The 12414-nt window shown below is 41.1% G+C and overlaps 1 protein-coding gene across 1 annotated transcript; it reads left to right on the plus strand.

Moving 5' to 3' along the window:
- Positions 1 to 4588: 4588 nt before the first annotated feature.
- On the plus strand, positions 4589 to 6017 carry LOC103521595 (predicted GPI-anchored protein 58; the record flags this gene model as incomplete). Its single annotated transcript, XM_017448854.2, has 3 exons — positions 4589 to 4835; positions 5142 to 5344; positions 5412 to 6017. Coding segments are annotated over 3 exons (492 nt in total), but the record flags the coding sequence as incomplete, so codon positions are not given.
- Positions 6018 to 12414: the final 6397 nt, after the last annotated feature.

Below are 12414 nucleotides of genomic sequence, written 5' to 3' on the forward strand. Positions count from 1 at the left end.
CCAATGAGCAAAATAGGTCTACATTGCTCATAAATCTCACCATAATGACAATAATCATATTGTAAATCAATAATAATAATCATATTGTAACATGGGAAATGTGTCATTGGATCACTTTCACTCAAACTGTTTGAAAAATAAAGAACTATCAGGTCGCGTGTTCGATTCCCACCCTGGACGAGAAGATAGTTGTATTTGTTGTACTCATCCTCATAGGGACCGTGACAGAAGTAAATCCCTGGAATATAATCAGAAATAATACGGGCCATGACAGTAGTGAATTCCTGGAGTATGATAACGAGAAGAAATTGAATGTATAATCCGTAGGTAGGTAGAAGCTTTTTTACTTTCTATTACTACAGTATAGCGGAGCTATACTAGTAATGAAAGTATTGCAATCGGTCCAAATTTCCAAAATCGGGAAATGGTTGGAAATATCCGTTTTGGGATCCCCTGATGTCAAAAAAGTGATTTTTAGCCCATGGTCTGTACGTAACGTACGTACGTACGTAACGTACGTACGTACGAACGTACGTACGTACTACAGGTTTAAATGGTGTAGGTATGTATGTGTGTACTACAGGTTTTTTCTTCTTCTTCTTAGAAGTTGACCTTTTTTGTCCATAAAGCCAGGGCAGCGGCTAAAGTAAAATATTTCTTGTCATACCCGGGTATCGAACATGTACCTGCATCATCCGGTGTGACATTCTGTATGATCAAACCATTGGATAAGTCCAGACGATAGTGATTCTCTGACGCATTCTGTGACATCCCTGCAAATAGAACAAAATTACTGTTAGTACCAGAAGGTTCCTAAGGTCAGCCACTCATTATCAGGTAGACCTGACAGGTGAAGTTGATCAGGTGTAAATGTAAGGTCTATCAAACCATCGTGGATAGGTCCTGGCGATAGTGTTTCTCTGATGCGTTCTGTGACATCCCTGCAAATAGGTCAATATGACTATTAGGTTCCTAAGGTCAGCCACTCACTATCAGGTAGACCTGACAGGTGGAATTGATTAGGTGTAAATGTAAGGTCTATCAAACCATCGTGGATAAGTCCAGACGATAGTGATTCTCTGACGCATTCTGTGACATCCCTGCAAATGGGACAATATGACTGTTAGTACCAGAAGGTTCCTTAGGTCAGCCACTCACTATCGGGTAGACCTGACAGGTGAAATTGATTAGGTGTAAATGTAAGGTCTATCAAACCATCGTGGATAAGTCCAGACGATAGTGATTCTCTGATGCGTTCTGTGACATCCCTGCAAATAGGACAATATGACTGTTAGTACCAGAAGGTTCCTTAGGTCAGCCACTCACTATCATCTGATAATATAATCTTATATTATAAAAACGAGATCCATTCACAGTTCACATTTCATAGTTCACACACTGATCGCTCTATCTCGAGAACCACAACACCTAGTAATAAATAAATGCAGTTTCTTTGTGTTATTATGTCACAACTTTGGTGCTCACTGCAGCATTGTAGGATTTTTCCAATATCTCAATAATGTTGATCAGGCGGAAATGTAAGGTCTATCAAACCATCGCGGATAGGTCCTGGCGATAGTGTTTCTCTGATGCGTTCTGTGACATCCCTGCAAATAGGACAATATGACTGTTAGTACCAGAAGGTTCCTTAGGTCAGCCACTCACTATCAGGTAGACCTGACAGGTGAAATTGATCAGGTGTAAATGTCAGGTCTTCCAAACCATTGGATAAGTTCAGACGATAGTGATTCTCTGACGCATTCTGTGACATCCCTGCAAATAGGACAATATGACTGTTAGTACCAGAAGGTTCCTTAGGTCAGCCACTCACTATCAGGTAGACCTGACAGGTGAAGTTGATCAGGCGGAAATGTAAGGTCTATCAAACCATCGCGGATAGGTCCTGGCGATAGTGATTCTCTGACGCATTCTGTGACATCCCTGCAAATAGGACAATATGACTGTTAGTACCAGAAGATTCCTAAGGTCAGCCACTCACTATCAGGTAGACCTGACAGGTGAAGTTGATCAGGTGTAAATGTAAGGTATCTATCAAACCATCGTGGATAGGTCCTGACGATAGTGTTTCTCTGATGCGTTCTGTGACATCCCTGCAAATAGGACAATATGACTGTTAGTACCAGAAGGTACCTAAGGCCATTCACTCACTATCAGGTAGACCTGACAGGTACGGCTGAAAACGTCCATGTATGAGGTCTACCTGATACGGCTGATACCCGATGAGCACACTCACTATCAGAAAGACCTGACTGGTGGAACTGATCAGGTGTGTCACGTCTATCAAACCAGTGTATAGGTCCAGACGACAGTGATTCTCTGAAGTATTCTGTGACATACCTGCAAATTATGACAAGGACTTGAAGTAGGCGCTCCAACGTCACTTTTAACAAATAGGGCTTCTGCAATGGTCCTGACTCCCGCTTCCCTTGTAAACCTCGGACAGCTTGAACATCTAACTGGTCTGAGTTTGTAGATTTGCAGGTTTCCTACAGAGGAAATTCCCAGATCCGCGACTGTCTACTGGTATATCACAATACTAGGTATTAAACACCGCCCTAAGCTTGAAACAACCGACACTAATAGTAAAATAAATCTTGAGGAGATTTATTTGAAAAGTGCCTAAGACTAAAACGAAGTGGAGCAAAGAGCATAGCGCATCAAGCAGGTAGTGTGAAGCGACGAATTCAAACCGCATGGAACTTTACCCCCAATAAAGCTGAGAGCAAAAAAGCCAAGCTCGGTTGGTAGCGCGTCTGCTTTGTAAGTGCTAGGTCGCGGGTTCGATTTCCGCCTGGGGCGTATTTTATCCTGAACGTTTTCGCAACGGCTGGCGTTCTCTTATCCTGCCTTCCATCTCTCTTCCATTAACAGTTCCCTCTATCAAACCTCTTATTTAAATGGGGACTCAAATTAAAAAAAAACCCTCTTGCATAAAGCCCTCAATTAGTGATTATTAGTGGAATTGTGTAAATAATTCTCCTAATACTTAATCACATAGCTACCGGAGTACCTCAACCCTACTGACCGAATAACCACAAACCAATGAGCAAAATAGGTCTACATTGCTCATAAATCTCACCATAATGACAATAATCATATTGTAAATCAATAATAATAGTGCTTACTTATACTGCTCGTATAAGACTGAAAAGTCCCTTTACTCCAGCAGTAGGCTACTACTATTATTGTGGTCAAATTCTCAAATTATATTGAGGATAAAATTCCATACCTCGGCTGGGATTGAACCCACGCCCTCCTGTTTACCAGGCGAGCGCCTTGACCACTACACCACCGAGGCAGGTAATCATATTGTACTATGGGAAATGTGTCATTGGATCACTTTCACTCAAACTGTTTGAAAAATAAAGAACTATCAGGTCGCGTGTTCGATTCCCACCCTGGACGAACTTTATCGAAAAACTAGGGTTCCGGCAGCCTAATTGGGTGACAGGGTTCCGGCACTCTAATATTGATATTATTGAACTCTATATCGGGGAGCTCGACACTATAATATAGCCTTCCAACAGCCTAAATCGGGGAAGTAACCCAATAATAGAGTTCTTCCACCCTAAACGTGTGGCACCCTGTCACAATTTTAAGCAATTGATGTACTGCAGGTCTGCCTTGTAAGCAATTGATGTACTGCAGGTCTGCCTTGTAAGCAATTGTCCTGCAGGTCTGCGTTGTAAGCAATTGTCCTGCAGGTCTGCCTTGTAAGCAATTGTCCTGCAGGTCTGCCTTGTAAGCAATTGTCATATTGTACTATGGGAAATGTGTCATTGGATCACTTTCACTCAAACTGTTTGAAAAATAAAGAACTATCAGGTCGCGTGTTCGATTCCCACCCTGGACAAATTGTCCTGCAGGTCTGCCTTGTAAGCAACTGTCCTGCAGGTCTGTCTTGTAAGCAATTGTCCTGTAGGTCTGCCTTGTAAGCAATTGTCCTGTAGGTCTGCCTTGTAAGCAATTGATGTCCTGCAGGTCTGCGTTGTAAGCAATTGTCCTGCAGGTCTGCCTTGTAAGCAATTGTCCTGCAGGTCTGCCTTGTAAGCAATTGTCCTGCAGGTCTGCCTTGTAAGCAATTGATGTCCTGCAGGTCTGCGTTGTAAGCAATTGTCCTGCAGGTCTGCCTTGTAAGCAATTGTCCTGCAGGTCTGCCTTGTAAGCAACTGTCCTGCAGGTCTGTCTTGTAAGCAATTGTCCTGTAGGTCTACCTTGTAAGCAATTGTCCTGTAGGTCTGCCTTGTAAGCAATTGTCCTGTAGGTCTGCCTTGTAACTACTAAGTTGTTCTATTCGGGCGGATTTTATCCTGAACGGATAAGATTCACTCTCGGAAGGCCTGTTTTCCTTATCTCTTCGCTTTCGGGACGATAAAATCTTAGCGGTTAAGGTTTGTCCACACATAGTCAACGGCTCAATCGACCATCGACTGTGTTTGGACGCACCTTTGTTACCTTAACAACTCTGTTCAGCCCATTATAAATAAAAAAATTGACTTGACTTGTTAGAATGTTAGCTTAACAGGCCTTCTAAGGGCTAAAAAAAAAATATCAATGAAATCCACTGTACATCTTTCTTCTCTCTGCAGAAACTATCCCAGACGCTCTAGCAGGAGGCTGTTCCAAATGTACCGAAAAGCAGAAAGCTGCCACAGAAAAAGTCATCAACCATGTTATGAGTAAGAGAAAATCAGATTGGGAGAGACTCAGCAAGAAGTATGATCCGAATGGGTTCTATGAGACCAAGTACAAGGCACTGCTGGAGAAGGCTAAGCATCCTGCTGCACCTGCTGTCGCCACTGTGACCAAAGAAGGTGAGTGGGTATTTGAGTTAGGTATGTGTACCTATATCCTACTTTTTTTTTTAAGGGTTTGACAACTCTCTGGTATAACTGAATTCTGTAGGTATAACTAAAACTTCAAAACAGCTACGTTCTCTGTGGCTTATAATATCTCTGAGTAGCGCTGTCAAATTTTGACTTGGTGGAGCGGAGCGCTTCCGCGCTCCTTAATTCCTTTAGCAAGGGAAGTTTCAGGCTGGTATCCTTCCTGTAGTCCTCCAGCCAGACTACCAGTTTATCTCGTTATGATGGATGAATTCTTCTTAAATTCTCTTCCAGGAGATGCCAAAAAGGACTTGAAGGAGTCCAAAGAACCAGTCAAAGTAGCCAGCCCTGCTCCTCTCGCAAAACCAACCAATGACAAGCCAGCAAAGAGTGCCGACCCCAAGGCCGCCGTGAGGGCCCCAGGGCCGGCCTTACCGGCCCCAGGGCCGGCCTTACCCAAAGAGGACGCCTTACTACAAGCTGCTCTTGGGAAGAAGGCTGCTCCTGCCGTCCCTGCTGTGCCCCAAAGAGGACGCCTTACTACAAGCTGCTCTTGGGAAGAAGGCTGCTCCTGCCGTCCCTGCTGTGCCCGCCCCTATTAGATAAAGTCAGAACTAAAAGACCTATGACGTTATGATGATACGTTTAACTAAAGAACACTGACTCTCAACCTGGAGGTGCTGGGTTCGAATCCTGGCCAGGACGGAAATCATGGATGTAAAAGAATGTGAATTAAAGTACCTAATGCGAAAGCGGTTCAAAAAAAAAATGTTCTATAAGATTAATCAAGCTGTTTTGTCCAATACTTGTCTGACAAGGGGTTCAGTGAGGGTTCGAAGCCTACCCATTGCATGAAATTTTATAGTACCCTGCAAGATGGTCATGTAAGTACCTACCTACTTAGGGGCGAGAGGATGAAGACTTTGCAAGACTTTGTTTAAATGTGAATAAAAAACTAATAATAACGCTTTTCGAACCAAAAAATGAAGAAACCTGTGTTTTGTTTTGTCCAGTGAAGCTGCAATTCGCGGAGAGGCTGCAGAATTGCAAGTTTACACTTTTTAATGAAAGATGGAAAATAAATTATAAATTAACATAGCATAAATAAAATTATAGGGCAGTAATCAGTAATTAATGTTAATGGTGTTCCTGATGATACTTTTTTCATAATGGACGATATTCAACAACTGATCGGCTGCTCTTCCTACCAACAGTACCATCCAACAATTCAAGAAGGCTGCAACAGAGAGACATGATTGGCTACGCCGACAAGGCCTTGCCTTTAGATCCTGATCTTCTTCTTCGCCTTTTCCCATGTTCAGATGGGGTCGGCGTTTGTCGTCGGCCTCTCAATCAGCTTTAGAGTGATCGCTTTGAGGGCAACTGGTTTTGGCACCAAAACTTTCCGCGTGGGATGCCCTTCGCACTCAACCTTCGCATACTCCCTGTTTATAGTCCCTCAGCCAGACTTGCCTTTAGATCCTGATGATGAATGGATTTTCTGCCGGGTGGGTTAGAAAACCAATTACCGGGACCCGGTTTTGGGAAACCTTCCCCTACAGTGATTATTGTCTGCAGTCTGCACCTTGGTAAGTGACAGTGATAGTTATGATTGACGTTTGATTGGTTTGCCCTGAAGAACAACGAGACACCTCGAGTCCTTTCTTTTATCAGGGGAGTTACTAGGTTAGAGATAGGGGTTGTAAAGGGGTCTTCTTCATTTGAGGTGCCTAGAGCCTAAATCCAAAGTTTCCGTGTGTCTGTCTGTCTGTAAACAAAATATCTCGAGAACGGTAAGAGCTAGAGACTTGAAATTTGGTATGTATCTTTCAAATGTGACAAGGATGCGACACGAAACTTTTGGTTAAGACCGGTGCAACGCTTGGCGGCATTTTACCGCTTTTTGGCGGTTTTCGGTGTAATTTAACAATATCTCGGGAACGGTATAAGCTAAAGACTTGAAATTTGGTATGTAGTTCACAAATGTGACAAATATTTCGGGAACGGTATAAGCTAAAGACTTAAAATTTGGTATGTAGTTCACAAATGTGACAAGGATGCAACACAAAACGTTTGGTTAAAGTAGGTGCTGCGGTTGGCGGTATTTTGACCGCTTTTTGGCGGGTTTCGACCGCTTTTTGGTGGTTTTCAGCTATATCGACTAAACGGTTAGAGATATTGTAAATGTTACAACAGAACACCCAAATAAGCACCATTCAATAGGATAAGGAAAGTCGTGTGATGTTCACACCAGATTTTTCCCATCACTACCAGAAATGGATTGTTTTTGAAACATAGGTACTTTCTATAAAACTGCTATAGCTCTATATCCAGGCTTAACGTTATTTAGTTGGTATCATACAGCTCTCATGGCCAAGTGGTCACTGCACTTGACTGTGAAGCTGTCAAGGGTTTGAATCCTGGCGGGGGCAGATATTTTTCACATGCAAATTGTTCTGCTTTTATGACTGGCAATTGAAGGGGGACACTCAGCCTCTCAAGGACTATGAGTAGCCACAGAGATAAATGCTTGCCTTGCCGCAATCCAGTGTCAGCATTGTAGGTAATTGGTGGAAGTTATTATGTGCTGTTGAGAAAAGTTCTTTGAAAACTCCTACAATGTGATTTTAATAATACAAAGAAATAACATTTATTTATTTGTGATGGTAGGTATTATAAGTTTAATATTCTTGGAGTATTATTTATTACATTTTTTATATTTCACTGTTTCATTTGTTTTCAGAAAGTATAATCATGACCTACATGTAGCAAATGGGTACTGTCTGAAAGAAAAGAATCTGGAATGTGCACATTCTAAGAAATTCAAGGGATACATACCTACATATGAAGAAGCACATATTACCTTGTGTTAAAAACCAAACAAACCTGAGGCCTTTTAAATGTCCTAAGTGCAAGACACAGTTCTCAAGGTAAGAAACATAATATTTATCTGAAGTCCAAGAATACTGTTATAGTGAGCTACCTTAGTGGAATAGCGTGGGCGTTATACTGTAATCTGAGCACATGGCAGTGTGCCAGGCTAAGTTCCAGCAAGATACACAACTGTGTATCAATAAACTCTTCAGGATAACACGTATTGGTTGCATAATTTTTTTTGAAGAGAACGTTTACATCTTCTAGTAAGTTGGATAGTTCATATTTCACATCTTCTAGAACCAGTATGGATTTAGTAATTGAGATCAAATCATTACCTACCCTCCTCAGTCCTGAGCAAAATTTTTCCTTGAATTTGTTTGGTTTTCAAGCAGAAAATGCATGTCTTCATTATTCTAAGGCACTTGGCATTTGAAATTTTGCTTTATCACTTACTTACCATTATTGAAATACCTTATGTATCCTGAAAGCGACAACAGGATATTTTTTTTTTATTGAGATCATCAATGTATCCTGAAGGAGACACTACATTCCAACATATTGTATTTTTCCTGGGATATTAAACCTGGGAAAAGATTCAAATGAATGTAACATTTGAAAGTATATTTTTATTATTTTATTGTGAAACTATGGGAAAATAATAATAGTAATAATAATTCAAATGAAAGAAACAATAATTAATCAAACTAAATGAAAATTGCTTTGGTAAGACCAATCAAATTGTGAGCAAAATACAAAACAAATCAAAAGTAAAGAGACCATTATCTTTTTTGATAATATAGCTTTCATACCATCTCGTGAAACAACTTGAAGCAGTTTCTTTGTTCCTGTAGGCAAAGAAATACTTGGCATTTGCTGCATCGAATTCTTGCTGTGTTTGCATTGCACCCAGGAAGCCGGCATCTATTTTTCTTGGCTGGATTGGGGAATTGTGGCATGTGCATTTCGCGTTTTGATTTTCTCAAAGCATCACTAGGTAAGGGTTGCAAGTTGCAACGCTCTATGATGTTTCGCAGGTGGTCCTTCATAATCTGAATCCGAAGCATCTGGAATCAGTTGTATGACGAAGGAACTCATCAATATGTTCTCTAAACTCCAAATAGTCAAGAATGAGCCTCCGAGGTTTTCTCAGAGCAAATTGAGCTCGGCGGTACTCAATCCACCCTGCTGCCAACGCAAAGTCAATGAAGTGGAATATGAGACAAACGGTCCATTTTCTTGTTCGAGCCATAATTTGATAATAACTAATTACTCGGTCTAAAAAATCCACCCCGCCCATATTTTCATTGTATGATTTGACAATCAGGGTTCTTGGAACTTGAATATGATGTCCTTCAGCCTTCGAATAACGTCGACACTCGTCTAGGGGATTCATGCCTTCCTTACTTGACACCAGTAAGACAGGTTTGTTGTCAAACCATTTAACAATGCAGATTTGCCCATCACCACGAACAGATTGGTCAACGGTTCCTCTAGGGCCTAGAGTCTAGGCAGCTTTTTCATTTCGAAATCATCTTTAAGTTTCGTGTTCGGAGGGATTCTATTTTTTTGAATGGTCCCTGTACCCTGGCATTCCGCTTCGGAATGTAAAGCATCCAAAAGACCGATAGATGTAAAATATCTATCCATGTAGGTAGTAATCCCAGATGGCAGCGTTTCAGTGAGTTTCATCACCACTTTAAGTACCACCCAATTTCAAACTGTCTCCTATAAACACCCCATGGTACGCTTACTCCATCAAATTCCGGGCTCCTCATTTTGTGAACCGCTGGCGAAGAAATAAGAGGAGAGCTGATCGAAGGAGAATTCTGGAAAGCACGTGAAGAGGACTCTACGATGAGGGGAAGGTTTCTAGTATTGTTTGTGACGGGAGGGGAAGAGGGGTTATTCAGAGTCTCCTTTAACACTTGTATCTCGTTGTTTGTTTTGATCAGTGATTCCCGTATGTCGTCTACTTCGGACTGGACTGCACATTACTTACTCCATGCTGAAATTCAGATCTTACTGTTCCTATTTCTTCCCTCATCTCTAATTTAGCCCGTTCTAGGTTCGATTCCAATGAAGAACGCATATCTAAAATCATGTTCCGATTTTCCTCCTGATACGCGTCACTTTGCGAGGCAGCTATTTCCATTTTATTTTCAAAACTAGATTGGAACTTACTGAATAAGGCCGTGAGCTGATCCATGCTTGTAACTTCTTGGTCTTTTTCCACTGAGATCTCAAATTCAATTACCTCTGGGTCCTTTCCCTCCGTCCTCACGTGCTCCGTTAGACGATCCTGAAGATCGTTCTTGTTCCCCGATGTACTGAGGTTCAATCTGCTCAACTCAACTTTCAATTCCTTCACACTTAATTCACTAAGCTTCTTAAAAACCATTGTTACCTACTAACGCGGTACTCAAACACGAACGTAACTAACGACGCACAACGAAAACGCGAAAGAACCGAAACGAACGCTAATTAAAAAGTTATCCCACTTCTGACACCAATTTGTTGCGCGTTTGGGGGTTCGCAAAAGGATAACTAAAAAGGTTAGAATTGTTTCGGAAAAGAAAAGTAACACTTTATTTAAATGACTGAATAAACACAATAAAATTACAAAGTTCAATGTCTAATTACTAAAAGTCACTTACCAAGTACAAAATCGCTTACTAAATCACGGGACTAAACGCACACAAATCGCTTTCGAAACAATCACAGGTCTAAATCGCACAAAGAACTATCGCAAGACTGACTTAGTTATTTCAAAGCTACTCATTTTATAGGTCTCACCTAGGCTTGGGGAAGCATCCAGAATGCTCTCAAAGATCTGAGTAATGTGTAGAAAAGTCCCAGTGACCTAGGAAAGTCTAGAAAATTCTTAACCAATCAGAGTTCACCAAAGCGGGGAATAACAGGGGTTACCAAAATAGGAACTCAAGGGGTTCTTAAATCTAAACTAACTATGCTAACTACCTATCTACTTCAATATCAACTTTTTGAGGATCCAGGAAGCTAAGAATCTTTGTTAATTCTGTTTGTACACAACGTACTTTGATCTTCTCTTTTTTACCATTGGCATAATCAAGAATTCTATCTGCTAATAAGTTAACATTAGTTCTAAGTGTTCATTCATAGGATATATGTGATTGAAATCTTCCACTAAGAGTTCATACCCATTTGCAAGTTTGAGGGCTGGAAATTTTTCATAATATTCCGAGAGAAGAAGTTTAGAGTCTCCTGATTGTATTATGGAGAGTCAAGATTCACAAGTTTTGTGCCACTTGAGAACAACCAATTCCCAAGGGTCTTTTTCCCTTCAGAATTCAATTCGGATGAATCTCTCCTTTGGCTGGCATCGGGTACTGACAGTCAAATGTCTAAAGTAATTTAGAAACAAGTGGTATTTTTACATACGTTCCGTTCAGCACGGTGAATCAGATGATAATGGGGAGAGAACAGAAGAAGACGAATCATTAGAAGAAGTATGAGATGAGCGGCGTGATTTCTTGCTTTTAAGCCTATTTAGGGCCTGTTCGATGTAAGAAACCAGGGGCTTCTTTATATCCGCCTCGTTTGTAACTTGGAACAGAGTACACTTTTGTACGGCTTCTGGAAAGAAAGAAAACAATCACATAGTAACTATCATAACATAATTGTAAGACTCAACACAACCCTAATTAATCTTGCAAATAGCTTAGACCACAAGATTGAAATTTTGCATGAGCCTAGACCCAACACATTACATTCAATACATTCATGTAATGTATTCGTAGGCCTTGAAAGTGACCGTGACCCAAAGCGTGATCTTGAAGTTCTCTGTCCAATCTGTGTAAATGGTGCCCCCCAATCCGGCGCTCATCGATGTATTGAATGTAATGTATTCGTCCATCTCTTGCCAAGTTGCTCGCAGCCACTGTGCAATACCGATGGTGCCCCCCAATCCGGCGCTCATTAAAATTAATCTTGCAAAATAGCTTAGACTGCAAAATTGAAATATTTTGCACATCATCAATGCACTAATAATTGCACTAATAAATGGGAAATTAGTCAGGAGAGATCCATGTGGTAGAACAGGGTTGATACTTTCATAAATGGAAGGCATTACTCGGTAAATGTGGGAGATTCAATTGAGGGCGAATATCACTTGGAAATGTGATATGTGGTGTTAAATAACAAATGTCACGTGAGAATATTTGACGGAGACATTAGCACAAGAAATCAACCACTAGGTGACATTTGGGGCACATGCCACCCAGCTAGTCAGCATGATTGCTAACCCATCTTGGGGAGTAGGAAATGTTGTTGCTGGCTTTCCCAACTGGACTTAGCCCAGCTTTGTTGGGTTGTGCATTTTGACAGAATGATAATCCACACGCAAGAAGCCTGCAACAAATTCACCCGAATTAGTTACAATGAAGAGAAGAGACCATGTGGTTTCAAGGTCCCATGAATTCCAACCCAATTTCACTGAAAGTTGATACTTTCACACTTTCAGGATATCTCAAAAGAACCACCATTTGGAAAGGGAAAATAATTATTTGAAGACAAACGAATCAAACTCACCTTTACAGGCTATGAAGAACTCCTTTGTGGAAAACGGCTGGGATCTTGGAAATGGCGAAGAAATAAAAATGTGAAGCGTTTGGTTTGACCTTTGACGTCTGAACAGAAAAGAAAGTTCAAAGTT

The sequence above is a fragment of the Diaphorina citri genome, unplaced genomic scaffold (assembly GCF_000475195.1).
Source record: "Diaphorina citri unplaced genomic scaffold, Diaci psyllid genome assembly version 1.1 scaffold5540, whole genome shotgun sequence".
NCBI classification, from domain to species: domain Eukaryota; kingdom Metazoa; phylum Arthropoda; class Insecta; order Hemiptera; family Psyllidae; genus Diaphorina; species Diaphorina citri.